The 17,079-nt window shown below is 39.0% G+C and overlaps 3 protein-coding genes and 2 non-coding genes across 5 annotated transcripts; 1 reads left to right on the forward strand and 4 right to left on the reverse strand.

Annotated features, from left to right (window-relative positions):
- Positions 1-714: 714 nt before the first annotated feature.
- Positions 715-821, reverse strand: LOC125578809. The gene has a single exon (XR_007316892.1). It is a non-coding gene; the product is annotated as a small nucleolar RNA Z279/snoR105/snoR108 (small nucleolar RNA).
- A 3,148-nt stretch (positions 822-3,969) lies between these two features.
- TRNAE-UUC lies at positions 3,970-4,041 on the reverse strand. The gene has a single exon. It is a non-coding gene; the product is annotated as a tRNA-Glu (tRNA).
- A 42-nt stretch (positions 4,042-4,083) lies between these two features.
- On the reverse strand, positions 4,084-9,255 carry LOC106419892 (respiratory burst oxidase homolog protein B-like). The gene is made up of 13 exons (XM_013860736.3): positions 8,807-9,255; positions 8,393-8,546; positions 8,229-8,277; positions 8,019-8,132; positions 6,896-7,330; positions 6,214-6,600; positions 5,998-6,093; positions 5,644-5,759; positions 5,454-5,556; positions 5,266-5,339; positions 4,717-4,984; positions 4,410-4,638; positions 4,084-4,325 (listed from the first exon to the last, which is right to left on the reverse strand). Exons 1-13 carry the CDS (start codon positions 9,210-9,212, stop codon positions 4,216-4,218), a joined length of 2,541 nt encoding a protein of 846 aa, XP_013716190.2. The 5' UTR covers positions 9,213-9,255; the 3' UTR covers positions 4,084-4,215.
- An 81-nt stretch (positions 9,256-9,336) lies between these two features.
- On the forward strand, positions 9,337-13,091 carry LOC106420161 (heat shock 70 kDa protein BIP3). Its single transcript, XM_013861002.3, is given in 8 exon segments — positions 9,337-10,247; positions 10,373-10,463; positions 10,465-10,534; positions 10,536-10,636; positions 11,047-11,258; positions 11,353-12,075; positions 12,154-12,391; positions 12,485-13,091. Coding segments are annotated over 8 exon segments (1,959 nt in total). The 5' UTR covers positions 9,337-10,201; the 3' UTR covers positions 12,963-13,091.
- Positions 13,055-14,306, reverse strand: LOC106420162 (protein SRC2 homolog). Its single transcript, XM_013861003.3, has one exon. It carries the CDS (start codon positions 14,199-14,201, stop codon positions 13,233-13,235), a length of 969 nt encoding a protein of 322 aa, XP_013716457.2. The 5' UTR covers positions 14,202-14,306; the 3' UTR covers positions 13,055-13,232.
- Between the last annotated feature and the right edge of the window lie 2,773 nt (positions 14,307-17,079).

The raw sequence follows: 17,079 nt of genomic DNA on the forward strand, positions 1-17,079 counted from the left end.
GTTAGTTACCTCTTCTTTTTTTTGTCTTTGGTTCTAAAGATGGATGAAAGAACAGATGGATTAAATCACAATGGAAGAAAGATGACAAGTCTGCTGGGGAGTGGAACCACACTTCTGGAAATTGGTCTGGTGATGCTAATGATAATTGCATATGATTCAGCCTTCAGAGCTAGTTATGGACTCATGATTTATTGTTTTTCCCGGCATATTCTTTAGTTGTTTTTCCTTAATGCTTTGTTGCAACTCTCAGGTACCAGACCAGCGACTAGCGAGGACTACATATTCTATGGCAGTTCAGCCGAGTTCCCTGAGTTTACAAGGACAAAACCTTTGTCTATAATTGTGTCCATCAGTCTATAACCGTTCCATCTGTTGACAATTTCAGACAAATCTCGAACGCACGTTAAATATGTCTTAGTTGGTCTGCTAAGTGTGTCCTTGCAAATAAATCCCAGGAAGCATAGGAAAGTAAACATGTTTATAAACCATGTCTTGTTATATTGGTTTGAAATCTATACAATAAAATATTTTATAATGAAGTTTTAAATTCTATTTTTAAAAGTACATATGAGAAAAACAAATGTAATTTTTTTTTTAAAGTTTAAAATTATTAAAATCTCTATTAGTTTTTCAAACAAAAAAATTATTTAAAAAGATATATATTTAATTAAAAAAAGTCTTTTATTTTCACTTAAAAATTTTCCGTTCAGAAGAGGGATCAGAAGGTAAAACAAATGAGAGCGCTCAATTGTCGTAACAGGCTGAGCGAAACGCTCTTCCCGCATAAAATAGCGAGTATTGACCACTCCTCATTATATCCGAGAATCAATCGGCTTTTGTACCGGGAAGGGCCATCTCAGACAACGTCCTAATCACCCATGAGGTTCTCCATTACCTCAAAACGTCGGATGCGGAGAAGCGCTGCGCTATGGCGGTAAAGACGGACATGAGCAAAGCATACGATAGATTGGAATGGGACTTCATCAAATGTGTGCTGCTAAGATTAGGCTTTCACCCGAAATGGGTGGCCTTAGTGATGCAATGTGTATCCACTGTTACGTACTCTTTCCTCATCAACGGTTCGCCTAGAGGAAAAGTCACACCGAGTAGGGGAATCCGACAAGGAGATCCACTCTCACCATACATTTTCATAATGTGTAGTGAGGTTCTCTCGGGTCTATGTAACAAGGCACAAGCGGAGGGTTCCCTAAAAGGAATTAGTATAGCTCGAGGGAGTCCTCGACTAAACCACCTCCTCTTTGCCGATGATACAATGTTCTTTGTAAGAGCAAACAAGGAAAGCAGCGAAGCACTCGTGAGAGTCCTTAAATTATACGAAGAAGCATCTGGACAATCAATAAATACCGAGAAGTCTGCAGTTACTTTTTCGCACCTGACCCCTTTGACGCTGCGTGCCACGGTCAAAGAGACCCTCTCGATTCAGAAGGAAGGCGGCACTGGCAAGTACCTCGGCCTACCTGAGCTCTTTGGAAGGAAAAAACGCGATCTGTTCTCATCTATTATTGACAGAATCCAACAAAAGGCAGCAGGATGGTCCAATAGATTCCTATCTACAGCTGGTAAGATGACGATGCTTAAAAGTGTACTCACTCCAATCCCGTCATTTGCAATGACGTGCTTTCAGCTCCCGGTCTCGCTGTGCATGAGAATTCAAGCAGCCTTGACCAGATTCTGGTGGGACAACATCGATGGCACCAACAAGATGGCATGGATAGCATGGTCAAAGATGATCCTCCCGAAAGATCAAGGAGGGCTAGACTTTCGTGATATTCAAAGCATCAATGATGCGTTCCTAACAAAACTCAGCTGGAGACTGATTCGTAACCCGACGAACCTGCTTGGGAGAACTTTACTTGGAAAATATTGCCCCTCGGGTGATTTCCTTACCTGTCCGGTAAGCAGCGCATGCTCTCACGGCTGGAGAGGCATTATGGTAGGCCGCGACTTAATAGTTGAAAACTCCGGTTGGGCTGTGGGAAATGGAGAATGCTTAAATGTATGGGAGTCTCCATGGCTTAGTCTCACAGCACAAGAGAGACCTATGGGCCCTGCCCCTGAAGCTCTTGTCAATCTCTCAGTTGCAGACTTGTTCTTACCGGAGAAAAGGGAATGGAACCTGGACCTGATACAACAAGTGCTCCCTTTTGAGGAACATAAGATTAGAATGTTGAAACCAAGTCTGATGGGTGCTCCGGACAAGCTTATGTGGCTTCTCTCTGAGTCTGGAGAATACACCACCAAAACTGGGTACGCTGCTACAATCCCAAAGCACACTGATATTACTCTCATCCCGCAAGAAATCCTGGATTTCAACTGGAGAAAGAGTGTCTGGAACCTTCACACTGCCCCAAAAATCAAACTCTTCATTTGGAAACTGTTTCACAGAGCCTTGCCGGTTGGCGAGCAACTAAGAGCGCGACAGATTAAGGTAGATGGGAAGTGTAAACTATGTGGATTACCTGAGACGATTGACCATCTGTTCTTGCATTGTTCTTTTGCCAAACGTGTCTGGGCGTTGGTACCGGTTTGGCCAAGTATTGAATTTGCTGGAACCGCAGAGTTAAGGAGCGAATGGATTTGCATGTTGACTCGTCAGGCGCTCCCGCCGACGGGTATCGCAACAGGATCTCTAGCTCCATGGATCTTATGGCAGCTCTGGAAGGCAAGGAATAGCCTAGTGTTTAATGATAAAGGGTTCAATGCCACGGAAGTAATCACGCTGGCTTCAGCGGCTGCTAGAGAATGGAACCAAAGTCAAGCTCAAACCCTGACGAAGCAGAAGCACCCTCCAGTACGAGCATCTCTTCCGGAAGACTGTGTGGTTGTGAGGTCGGACGCAGCTTGGAACGAAGCTAAGAAAGTTGCAGGCCTCGGGTGGATCATTAAGTCGCAAAACAGAGCCTCTGTTTTCTCTGAGCCAGCTAGGTTCGTTGGATCTCCGCTGGTTGCGGAAGGTATGGCGTTAAGAGAAGCAGTTTTAAAATGTCGAGATCTTGGACTCCCAAGGCTCCGCTGTGAATCTGACTGTGCTCAACTTATCAAGGCTTTGACCTCGGATCAATCTTTCTCGGAACTCTACGGCATTGTGGAGGATATCAAGTCTGTTAGTTTTTCTTTTGATTTCATCTCTTTTGCTTGGATCTCGCGTGAGTTTAATAGGGAAGCAGATGAATTGGCAAAGAAGAAGCTGTCTTCTGAACTTGTATTAATGGCCACAACAAACTTTGGCTAACTTTTTAAATGCAATGAATGTGTTTCAAAAAAAAAAAAAAAAGACCACTCCTCATTTCCCCTTTAACATGCCTGAAGGATCATGCTTTAACTCTGAGCCACCGCTGCGTTTTATATACCCAACCAAAAGCTTCCCAACTTCACTACTTACCGATGTGGGACTATTCTCAATTTAGCTATACAGTATAAACTGGGCCACGACCCAATACGATACAGGGGCCACACGCGGAGCATTAAAAATTGGATCAATCTGAAAACCGGATCATAATGTGAGTGGAAACGTGTCTCTCCATTCATAACTTTGAGTGGAGAAATGATCTGATTAAAAACGTAATGAGAAGGCACATGGATGCACCAAAAAGCTAACTTAGTTACTTTGAACACACTACGACATTGTTTGCTTCAACTCCTCTTATGCAGGTTTCAATGGAGAACAGTAAGTTGAATTACAGACTGATCAAATTCCCTTGGCTGCGACTGCCTTGTTTCGGACCACTTGATAAATGTCAATCGTTCGATTATGAGAATCATATTAAGGAGATCTTGAACCATTTATTTGATAAACTTGTCATGTGTTTCAAAATCTAAAGTAAATACAATATCCCTTCGATTCAAGTATTGATAAATTTCAAAAATAAAATTGCGGAAGATATAGTCCGTTGCCATAATATATGGCTAAATTTATCCACAGATTATAAAAATTAAAAGTAAAAATATCTCCGATGCCGGGAATCGAACCCGGGTCTCCTGGGTGAAAGCCAGATATCCTAACCGCTGGACGACATCGGACTTGTTGAACGTTGATATGTACTCACTAAAATGATTCCGGAATAGTTAATACGTTGCTTAATGCTTTCGAGCTGTCAGAAAGTAGTTATTATAATTATACAAACCAAACCAGTATAGATAGGTAAGTTTTATCAAAGACACTGTGTTCTTAAAATGCTAATGATGAACTTGAAATTAAAAATTTTCCTTGTGGAACTCAAACTTGGTCGAAGTTTTCCTAGAGAAATCTTGAGCCAGTCCCTTCAACTCTCCTATGATGCATGATTTACCACAGTAGAAAACCCCTACAAACATAATACAAAGGTAAAATGCGTTAGTGCTACAACGATTCTATGAGAAATCTCATGAAACTGTTGTGGTGCACATACCAACTCGTTGATTGATGTGGTTCACCGCGACATGCTTGAAAACGCTGCGCCAGTCGGGTCTTGCGAAATGGGTCCGGACCCGAGTACCTGACACAATGTCAATGCCGTTCTTGGCGTGGTGCAATGACTGCAACATCGTGATTAGTGCTGATCTCGCGTCTCCTTCCTCATAGACGCTCGTGCAGTAGTTATGTAGCTCAATAATTCCCTCACTATCATACTCAGCTACCTTTTTATTTCATTTTTATCTTAGTTACTTCCATGAATGAGATAACATTACTCAAAAATACAGTTAACTACATATTACCTCGTTCATGACCTCACTAAACCATTCTAAAGATCCTTGCTCTCTTGTTACCCAATAGAAATAAGCTCGTTTTGTGTTGCTTCTATTGACATTGTGGCCTGTGCCTTCTTCAATGGGTTTGTGGTTCTTGATGTTGTTAAGAACGTCCTTAAGTATACTGATTAATGGGGTCGCTCCGATACCTAGGCCTACCAGAAGCAATACATCGTAGTTTCGGTAGTCTTGTGCTGGGGCGCCATATGGACCATCGATCAAAAGCCTCGGAAACCTTTCGATGTAATGTGATTAGCAAAAAGAATTAATCTAATAGATATTCATAACACTATTTCTGAAAAGACACTTTTGACAAGGAAACATTTGAACTTGAAATTTCATGTGTTTCTTAAACTATGTCTTTTAATTTGCTTCAATATTCATTATCATGTATGTTAATAAACAACATCTAGTAAAGCTAAGTACATCATTGCAAACTTGTACATGTTTAAAAAAAATGATTCGTAAATGCTTTGTTTCCCTTAAACATAATTACGAAAATATTAAATCAAATACCTGGTTATGTTATTGGCTTGAACTAAGTCAGCTGTGAAGAGCTCGCTTTGACTTGTTGACGGAGGTTGACAAACCTATTTTTTTGTTTGTTTTTTTACGTCATTTTTTTGTTTGTTATAGCTAAGATGATTAAACAAACTATAATGCTAATCAAGTATATATCATAAATTTACTCTTGAAATCATTACCTTCGAAAATAAGCATTTGAGTTGTGATGTCCAATCGCCGAGGGTGCGGATATGAATGCTGAGGAACTCGTCTCCAGAAGCCGAAGTAATTGAAAACGGATGCCTAAAATAATATCGAAAAGAGATTAAATTAACAAAACAATGAAGTTTAATTAATTTAATGATCTGTCCAATAACTATTTGTAATTACCATTGAAATGGTGAGACGTCGGAGCAGTTAACATATATGTACTGCCCACTTCTATACTTGAACCCTTTAGGTTTTGACATGTAAAGCGAAAGTACGTTTCCTGGATATACCGCAACCTGAAAATTATTTTTAAGTAAATTTGTTTTGTAATGACTCCAAAAGGTTTGGTTTGGTTTTGTTTTGTAGGATGGATATTATCTAGTCAGGCAATATTATATAGAATAGTCTTGGATATATTATCATGATCGGATACTGGTTTAATTTTTGATAAGGAGGATGCTGGTTTCAGTATTAAAATTTGTAACACCTAATAATATGTAGAACTTTCAGTTTAATTGCAATATTGAGATATACCTTCAAAATGGTTACCGCCTTGGACCCTGATCTAAACAAACGTATCAATCTTTCACACGCATACAATATCGTTGGAACAGCCAGATACATCCACGTCTGTCCAAAAAGAAAACAGACACAAATAAAAACACAGTGTCTCCATTAGAAGTTCATATTTAATTAGAGTTATGCAAGGGATTCTCGCTAAAATAGACGTAAGACTTTTTTTTTACGTACCGTTTTTTCATACCATTTCTTGGAGAGATAAATAAAGTAGCTATGCACGATTAGAAGCACATAAACGATGACAAATAAATGGTGTGAGTACCAAAACGCGTTGAAACCGGTTAACCGTTTCAACGTTTTTGGTAGGCTTGCCCGGTTGCGTCTAAACCACGATTGAGCCAAGGCGTATGCTATTACCATTAGAACCACCATGGTCACTCCGGTCCATCCGTCTGTTCCTTTCACGAACCACCAGTAATTGTCTGGCCTCTCGTCCCCGAAAAACTTTTTCACTGGCTCATACTCTACATATTTTGCATGCAGCAAACGCGGAAAGTCACATGCCAGGTGAGAAATGGCATGTAAGCCTACTCCAATGGCGATCCCAAACGCAATAACCTGCATGAAAAAGGAAGAATAAGCATCGAATTGTTATTAGAAACGCTAGCTACAAGTACCAACTAAGAGTTGACCAAGTAGCTAAAACTTTTGGATTGTTTAGTAGGGAGGGGTACACACATTCAGAACCAGAATCTCTATACATTAAAATAAATAAATGTACGCTACAAGTTGTTTATTTTCTTCTACGACGTTTAGGCTAATTGATATTGTCATCAAATGATTGCTAAAAAATGAAGACATAAGAAAATTTATAATGAATAGAGAAATCTTTAATTAATAATTGCATAACTACCTTGTGGAAGTTGATATTGTCATCAAATGGAACAACGGACCCAAGCTTGGAGTTGGTCCGTAGCCAAGTGATAGTGTTCCTACAAACAGGCAAGAGAATGAGAGCCATGTTGAATTTCAAGGTCTCTGCGCTGCCTTTGGCCACAGAAACACAAGAACCCAAGACCTCGAACACGGCTCTACGTTTATACTGTAGAAATTTCCAAGTGAAGAGAGCGATGCAAATGGATATCCACAATGTTAGCACCCATATCCTTTTCCAATTTTCCAAGAAAAAGTATTTTATATCTCTGGCAAATCTTTTCAACGGATTTCTCTCTTTTGTTGGTATGAGCTTCTGGCTCAACATCTTGCTGAGGGCACGCTTGTTCTCGGATGATGGACTGATGTCCGATTGGCTTGGAACTTGGAGAAGCAATGTTTCCAAGTTGTACAGCTGTAAATAGATGCATAGTATCAGACGTTTTCAAGTATTGCTAAAGATTTAGAAATATTTTTAGACAGTTTTGATGATTTATTGTTTGAAGGTAAATGAAATCATTGTTCCGTGGTATGTAAAATGATTCATGGCATGTCACGTTGTTAGTCAATCCATAAAAGATGTTGGTCAACAAAAGAATACCTACCCTTGGGTAAAACTAGTGTTTTTTCTTCATATTTTACAAGCAACACATTCTCACATATCATTCTCTTATTTTACGTCATATTATATTGAAAAGGACATAAAGTAATCATATAGCTAATATTTTGAGTATTGTATTTCTAGGGAGAAAAACATGGAAGCTGATCTGTTGGCTAAGCATTGTCTAGCTGATGAACAAGTATTGTATGCTTTAAATGTTACCTAACTCGATCTCTGAATGAGTAATGAATGTTTGTGTTTCAAAAAAAAAAACAAAGCTAATATTTTGAGTGCAGAATTAAAGAAACCAAGCTAAAGTTATCCTTTGACGACAAGAATAAACCGTAGCTAGCAGCAGTAATCCAGATTAGAGTTATTAAAAATGATAAAATTTGTTTTTTATTTCTTTTAAAAATAATAGAGGAGAAGTTGTCTACCTATAAAATTATCTGAAATTAATTTACCAATATTGTTAACCACTACATGTATTGGGACGACGAACCTCGATATATCCAAGGTTGTCGGGATCGAGTTCTTCCATGATCAAGGCAGCATATTCGTCTACCTTTTCTTGAATCCTTGATAGTTGGTTAGACGAAGCACTTAAAGCAATTATCTACAAACCCAAAAAATAAACCGCAACAATTAACATATCGATGTTAACTTCAAATAAGCAGGGCGTATAACGAAATCAAAATCGATTTATTCTCACCTCCTTAACCTCTTCTCCCGTAATACGACCGTCCAAGTCTTTGTCCACCCTTAGTCACATAAGCACGGGGTAGTAGATGATTAAGTAACTCTCTTACAATCATGCCATATTTTATAACGAGTGCATCAAAAGATACATAAATATAAAACCATATACATACTTACATATCAAAAAAGATTTGCAGCCTAGCATCAAAACTATCGCCTGCGATCTGCTCCCAGAAATCGAATAGTTCAGTTTTGGAGATCGACGTAGTCCCTCTCCTTCGGACCAACGCCTCGAATAGCTCATTCACAAATTCGCTCGATTCAGCCATTCCTATTTCATTGAAAGTAAATTTAATTAATACGAATATTTTATTTCTCTTTTTCCCAAAAGTTATAAATAAAGATAAATCATAAATGTAACAGAAAGAAATTATATAGACTTTGACCCTTTGAAAAATAAATTGAGTTTTGGCTCTGCAATTAAAAAAAGAAGGTTGCCTAATGATCCAAAAATTACTTGGCTTATAAAAATATGCCTTAAAAACTGTTTAAAATGATCTCGCAAGAACAATATTTGTCTAGAGAGATTACCTATGCAATGTCCAAATTTAGATTTTGGGAGCTTCCCTTCAACAGCCAACTCATCGAATCTCTTTTCAACTTCATCCCAGCCTCTACCAACGGCGTCGTTTTGGGTTATAAACCTCAAGCCTCTAAGAGCAAACATAGCACCTGACTTACACCGGTCGAGCCTGCGTGAAGACAACGACAATGACTTCACCATCGTTTTCAGCTTCCCCGAAACAACCGACCGGAGAACTGCCATCGGCTTATTCTTTTCCAGCTTCAGTGAGCCGAGGCTGTCGTCTCGAGTGTCGAGCGTAATCTCTACGTAGTCCTCACAATCGTCTGAACCAGTGGCGTCACATCGGGAGGTTATATCTCCTTCGGACCAAGATTCCATTTCCTGCTCCATCTTCTCTTGCTTGTCTTCCATTTCCGAACAACTACACTACACACTCTTCTCCTTTTTATAAAGGATGATGAAAGTCAAAATTAAAAAAAATTATTAGCATGTGCTTGGCTTTTATAATTAGTATTTTATTATTTGTCTCAATAGTTTATATTTTATGTTTACCGGTCTTGTACTCGAAGACGACTTAGAGTACTGTTATCATGATCCAGCAATATGTTCTTTTTAGAATAATAAAGGTTTATATCGTGCCAACATATACTATGACATACATGCAAAATTACAAATCATGATCTATATATGTATGTATGTATTTATTGCTGTATTTGAAATTGACATCCATATTAAAAGATTATTTCTATAATTATACACTTTTCGATTATTTAGTTATTGAAAATAAATATTTAAAGCGAGTCAAAAACCAAGGTGGCGCCATGAGGGTTGGTTTGCATAATTTGTTATTATCCTATTGTTTTCGTACGTACTTTGATTCTGCCTTTAATAAAACACAGAACATGGCAAACTTCTTTTTCATTTGTATGATTGTGTCTGCGCAATAGATAAATGGAGTGGTTAAGCGATGGTCATCATGTTCTTCCAAAATTACACCTCACCTCTTGAATTTGATATGCATTTGTTTTGGCACCCTACTAAAGGCAGAAATAATAGTAGTGATCAATCTTTTATAAAAAAATTGATTACAAAAACCGAGATGATAATTGTGGTCCAAGTTTCTGGATAACTATTAACTTCTATCTGAATAAGTCGTAAAACTTGCGGGGGTTATAGGTTGACGAGTTAATGAAACGTGTATCTTTGTTATTGGATCAATTACGTGAATAGAAAGCTAAGAGCGCGCCAACAAAAAATAGTCCATTCAGCTTACGTGTCAAGTAATGATTGGAGCGGACATATAAATACATTAGCAATATAAATACGTTGTGAGCTTCGTATTCTTCTAAACCCTAAGCATAACTATTCTTCTGTACGTACGCAAGCTCTAAACAACGAAGATGACGAATAAAGCTCTTGCATACTTGGTTTTTATGATGACATTAGGTAAATTTTAGACTTATCTATGTGTTTGGATGGACTGATCGGTAGTAATACTCAACTATTTTTTAACTGGCTTATCTTTGACGAATATATGTGCTTATGGCGTTTGATGTTTATGAATCGAGCAGTTTTTATGTCAAGTGTGGCAATAGAAGGCGAAGAGGAGAAACTTGGGACAGTGATAGGGATCGATCTAGGGACTACATACTCATGTGTTGGTGTACCATAACAACCACGTTGAAATCATAGCAAACGATCAGGGAAACAGAATCACACCATCATGGGTTGCCTTTTACCGATACCGAACGTCTCATAGGCGAGGCTGCTAAGAATCAAGCGGCCAAGAATCCTGAAGGGACCATCTTTGATCCAAAACGTCTGATGGGAAGAAAGTAAGTGTTTAATTAGTTTTCAAGTAAGGGTTCGACACGCAGTGGCCACAATTCCACTTTCTATTTTTTTTAACAAAAAAAAAATTAGTTTTCAAGTATGTTTTGTTGATTCTAAAACTGATTTAAATCTTACTGCATTAGTAAAAATACAGATTTATAGATAATAATGTTTTTATAAGGAAAAAGATTATCGAGTTTTGAGATTGTATAAATATATGGTTGTAAAGTTATAAAGTATCATTCACACAAACAATATACAAACTCTAAAATATGTATTTGCTTTCAGTCGTGTTTTTCTCTAAGTATTCTTGCTTGCTTTATGCTTAATTCACATTAATTTGTTTCACAACATGTTTAGTGTATGATATTGAACTTTTCTTATTCATGTTTTTGTATATGTTCTCTTACAGATTTGATGATCCTGATGTACAAAGGGATATCAAATTCTTGCCATACAAAGTTGTGAATAAAGATGGAAAACCTTACATTCAAGTGAAGGTTAAAGGCGAGGTGAAAGTGTTTAGCCCAGAGGAAATAAGTGCTATGATACTAAGCAAGATGAAGGAAACAGCTGAAGCTTTCTTGGGAAAGAAGATCAAAGATGCTGTCATTACCGTTCCAGGTATGTAGGAACATATTGTGTCCCCACACGTTCTCCAAGCATGTAGTATTAGATTGTGTCATAATAAGAACGTGGCTTGGTTGTTCTTTTGCAGCGTATTTCAATGATGCGCAGAGACAAGCGACAAAGGACGCAGGTGCAATCGCTGGACTTAACGTGGTACGTATAATAAACGAACCCACAGGTGCAGCCATAGCTTATGGTCTAGACAAAAAAGGTGGGGAGACAAACATCCTAGTGTATGATCTCGGTGGTGGAACATTCGATGTTAGTATCCTTACCATAGACAATGGCGTCTTTGAAGTCTTATCAACAAGTGGAGACACTCACCTCGGCGGAGAAGACTTTGACCACAGAGTGATGGACTATTTCATCAAACTGATCAAGAAGAAGTACAACAAAGACATAAGCAAAGATCACAAAGCTCTTGGTAAGCTAAGACGTGAATGCGAGCGTGCTAAACGAGCTTTGAGCAATCAACACCAAGTCCGAGTTGAGATTGAGTCTCTCTTCGATGGAGCTGACTTCTCTGAGCCTTTAACGAAGGCAAGATTCGAGGAACTTAACATGGATTTGTTCAAGAAGACGATGGAGCCAGTGAAGAAGGCTCTTAAGGATGCAGGATTGAAAAAATCCGAGATAGATGAGATTGTTCTTGTTGGAGGAAGCACTAGAATCCCTAAAGTTCAAGAAATGCTAAAAGATTTCTTCGACGGCAAGGAACCTAACAAAGGGACTAACCCTGATGAGGCTGTGGCTTATGGAGCCGCGGTTCAAGGTGGTGTATTAAGTGGTGAAGGTGGTGAAGAAACTCAAAGTAAGTTACTCACAAATAGTGTAGTGATTGAAGATTCACTTGGTGTATATTCAAACCCTAAATTTTAATTGAAAACAGATATTCTGCTGCTTGATGTTGCACCGTTGAGTCTCGGTATCGAGACGGTGGGAGGCGTGATGACGAAGGTTATTCCGAGGAACACGGCTATACCGACAAAGAAGTCTCAGGTGTTCACTACTTATCAGGATCAGCAAACAACTGTGAGCATCAAGGTCTATGAAGGCGAGAGAAGCATGACCAAAGACAACCGTGAGCTCGGAAAGTTTGATCTCACAGGGATTCTTCCTGCTCCAAGGTAAAATCTGATTCAATCTTGGCTTATATTAACGTTTATGTTTTGGTTAGGTTTCCGGTTACTTGAGACGCAAGAAACCAATTAATTTTTCAGGGGAGTAGCACAGATTGAGGTGACTTTTGAAGTGGACGCAAATGGGATTCTACAGGTGAAAGCCGAAGACAAAGTTGCAAAGACGTCACAGTCTATTACAATAACAAACGATAAAGGTCGTCTGACACAAGAAGAGATCGATGAAATGATTAGAGAAGCGGAGGAGTTTGCTGAGGAAGATAGGATTGTGAAGGAGAAGATCGATGCGAAGAACAAGTTAGAAACGTATGTTTACAACATGAAGAGTTCATTGGAGAAGCTTGCGGAGAAGATAAGCTATGAGGATAAAGCGAAGATGGAAGTGGTTTTGAAGGAAGCGTTGGAGTGGTTAGAGGAGAATGTTAATGCGGAGAAGGATGATTACGAAGAGAAGTTAAAGGAGGTGGAATCGGTTTGTAACCCGGTTATCAAGTCGGTTTACGAGAAAACCAGTGGAGAGAGCGAGGAGGATGAAGAAGTTGGTGATGATGAGTTATAGTCAGGTCACAGGTGGTTTATGGGTGTTTTTATTATTTTAGGCTTATTGGATTTGAAAATGTTTTATTTTAGTTCATTAGTTTGGTCCTAACGTGATGCAAATTATTATTATTACACACAAAAACAACTTCATCATGTCTTTCATTAGGACAAAGGCAAACTAAACAAATAAAGACAAGACAGAACTTGATCTCTTACATGATCAAACCAGTGCAGCAGTTACCTAAGAGATTGCAAAAGTTAAAAACACATACATAGAACAAACGAGAAATCAGAAGTCAAAGTCGCCACCCATGTCACCCATATCAGCCATGTCATCAATCGCTTCACCAACAAGCAACCCACCCAACAACCCAGCTCCAAGCCCAAGTCCTAGACCCATACCCGCTCCTCCATGCTTCTTCGGTTTCTGCGGTTTACCATAAGCTGCTTGCTGTTGCGGGTAACCGTACGGACCCTGTGGTGGATAACCAGGATATCCATAACCAGGACCTTGTGGTGGATAACCCGGGTATCCACCTTGCTGTGGAGGCGGATATCCACCTTGCGGGTATGCACCTGGTGGCGGATACCCACCTGGCCCAGCTGGAGGATACCCACCGGGTCCGCCAGGTGGCGGATATCCACCTGCCTGCGGGTAACCGTAAGCACCACCGTGTTTATCATCATGTCCTGGTGGTGGATATCCGGAAGGACCCGGCGGGTATGCAGACGGTGCACCTTGACCGGGCGGGTAAGCAGTAACCGCCTGCTGATCCATAGTCCTATGATCCAGAGTCGATGGACCCGGCGCGTGAGGAACACTCGCAGATCCGTAAGTATACTTCTCACCAAACTTAAACGAGAATTTGAGAGACCCTTTCGCCTTACCGTTAGGCAGCCTCACCGCGTACGTCACCGTCTTCTCCTCCTCGCCGCCGTCCTTGTTCTGATCCAAAAGCTCCTTCACCGGAACGCTAACCTCTCCCACGGGCTTATCCCCGGCGATGGGACGATCAGCCACGATCTCGATGACTAGCGTGAGGCGATTCTCACGCGCCGCCGCGTCGTCGACCGTGAGCTTCATCTGATGTTTCCATTTCGGTTTGGTCCCGCAGTCTTTGTCAACCTTCGTCTTCTGCTTGGTCCTCGCGTCGCCGTTGATCGAAACGACGGCGTATAAGTCTTGCTTGCCGATCAGTTGGATGTCTTTGAGATCCTCCGCGGATATGATCGTCAGATCTAAAGGTCTACACTCCATGCTGTTTGGTCGGATCGAGATGAAAGAGAAAAAAACTTTTGAGATTTGATTGATTTTTAGCAAAGAGAAGATTTTTATGAGGAAATGGAAAAACTGGAGAGGGCAAAGATGTATATATGTAGTTTATGTTCCTGTCGGTTTACTACACACGGGACGGACACGCACAAGGTTAGATTATTGTTTTTGGAAATAGATGACGCGTTTATTACTTTTTTTATCCTATAATTAGTTCTTTTTTTTCCTTATTCTAAGGTTTCCTTAATTAATGTTCTTGCTGTTTATTAGTTTAATAAAGAGATTTTTTTTTGTCTAGATTCTAGAATATAACGTAAACCATGGGATGGTAAATGATGATGGTAAATCTTGTATACGTTTTGAATTTGGAGTGGTGAAAAACAATAATAAACCGAAGATACCATTATTCTTTAACAACGCATGTTTGATAAATTAAAGCTCAATGCATGTTTGTTGAATTCAGGTTATATCGGATTTAGATACTGAATTCAACAAACATGCATTAAGCTTTAATGTAACAAACTGTATCATGGTTTTTAAAGAAAGAAAAACGTTTTATAGTCTTTTAGAAGTTTTGGAGCTGCTTGAAAATGTATTATACTTAGTTCTTAAGCAAAAAAAAAAGTGTTATAGTTTGCAATTACTGGTCAATTTGCTAAAAACCTTTACCTTTTCTACTCAGGTGAAGATACATGGAAAAATGTTGAAAAATACAGATAAGGAATCTTTTGAAAAGGAGGATAATATCGAGCATCTTTCTTCGTATTTTCTTTAGTATTCAAGTCGAATGCGCGTGGAATAACTCAGAAGATGTTTAGTGCTTAATTCTCATTGGTTCTCATTTTCTTGATGGAATCATCCTTTTAAGTTTCAACGATAGCCTCGTCTCCGCAACTCGCGTGGCCCTGACGCACCACCCATCCACATTCTCTGCAACTTTATTCTCCTTCACGTACATTTGTAATCAAACCGAACATACACGTTACACCAAGTTGATATATACCATTTATTTCATATCTTTAGTTTCTTAGAAACGTTTACACTAGATCATAGTTGACATACACCAGAGAAAAGGATAAAAGATTTTCTGATTGATCGTTAAACTTTTCTATGATTAGAACAAATCAAGTCACATATATTGATTTATAAGAGTTAAGTCTAAACCAGTTGACCTTGTTGTTATCTTCAAGTCTTGTCAGTCTCCAACGTTGAATAGTACTATGTCAGTCTCCAACGTTGAATAGTACTATGAGGCTATGAGCTTTCATCTTACATCATGTGCTGATGTGCACAATGCGATGTCACTATCATTAAATTTGACTACGAAAATGGTGCCATGGAACCAAATACAACTCTTCATTACTGAGTTAATTCAGATTCCAATATGGTAAAGATGTATGATACATGCCTGTTCTTTGTGCTCTATCAATTTGTGAATTTTTTTATTTTAGAATATCATACTTGTTTAATATTTAAATCTATGCATTCACATTCTTTGTAATTTTTTTTTGTTTGTATCCATATTTGGGATGTATACTATCTGAGCCTTGTAGAACATGAACCAAAAAGAATTAAGTTTTTTCTTGAAACTTGGTTCCATTGTTATCACTACAGAGCTTGGTTTTGATGACTCTAACTTAACCAAAGCAGTCTCCAATAACTTGGATAAGGCAATCAAGCGGCCACAGCAAACTAGCTGCACTTAATTAATCAAGATTTGTACAGTAATATTAACATTGTTGTGACATTAGCTTAAACTACCAATACAACAATTCAGGGTTTGTATGCTTTGTAAATTATATGCATGATCATCACCATTCCACTTTCAATTCTGTGGATATAGACCATATAAAAGAAACATTTCAATCAACTCCCCCAGCAAACCGAATCATAGGAACATTACTTGATACAGAAGGAAATAATAAAAATCTAATATTGAGCAATCTAATATTCAATGAGATGAGAAGATAAGAGATTTGAAGAAAGTTATGAAAAAAAGATGATAAAAATTGTAAGAAAATAAAACAGCCTTAGATATGTTATGTTTAACTAATAACAAAAAAAACTTTAGTCTAAGACTCTTACTTCTTCTGTACACATTTATTCTATAGCAAGGCCAATCCTCTCACAAACTTTAGACTTTAAGTCTCTGAAGCTCCTCTGCTACGTTGAAATGAAAGCTTCCAAACAATAGGTGGGAGTTTAGGATGTTCAGTTAACACCACCGGCTTTGAATCCTGTCTTCTATCCGAAGCCTTACTCTCAGTATTTTCTCCATTAAGAAGAAAGCTAGGCTCTGAATCCTCAACTTGAACCAATGGCTTACGTCCTGTTTCTTTGCTACCATCTTCTTCTCTCCTCTGGAGAGCTATTTTGGTTTAGGACACTGCATACACTTAAGTGGTCTGATTCAGGACATACCTTCCTCTCTGTGTCATCACCAGGTGAATATGTTCTTCTCTTGAAAGGCTTTTGTCCCTCATTATGCAAGCACTGAGACGCCTGCGCTTCAGAGATGGAGCACCACTAACTGAGTGATAGTTAGTTTCTGCTTCATTGGTGGCAACTTCTCTTACCTCTCCTCCTACTTCAAACTCAAGAAGCTCAGGCTCCGAAGCAACTTTTGTTAGAATGTCACTAACCGAATCAAAGTACTGATCGCCTTTAACAAGCTCCCCTCTCGAAAACCGTTCCACGCCAGGGACGATGAAGACAATGTTATAGCCTCGGTGGTCCTTTCGCTGCTCTGAACGCCACCCTCTGGCTAGCAAACGCGGCTACACAGCTTCCCAGAAGATATCATTACAACGCACTTTGCTTAAACGCGAACTTCTTCCCTTTAACTGATTCACTATCTCAGCAG

Source organism: Brassica napus, chromosome A9 (assembly GCF_020379485.1).
Source record: "Brassica napus cultivar Da-Ae chromosome A9, Da-Ae, whole genome shotgun sequence".
Classification (NCBI taxonomy): domain Eukaryota; kingdom Viridiplantae; phylum Streptophyta; class Magnoliopsida; order Brassicales; family Brassicaceae; genus Brassica; species Brassica napus.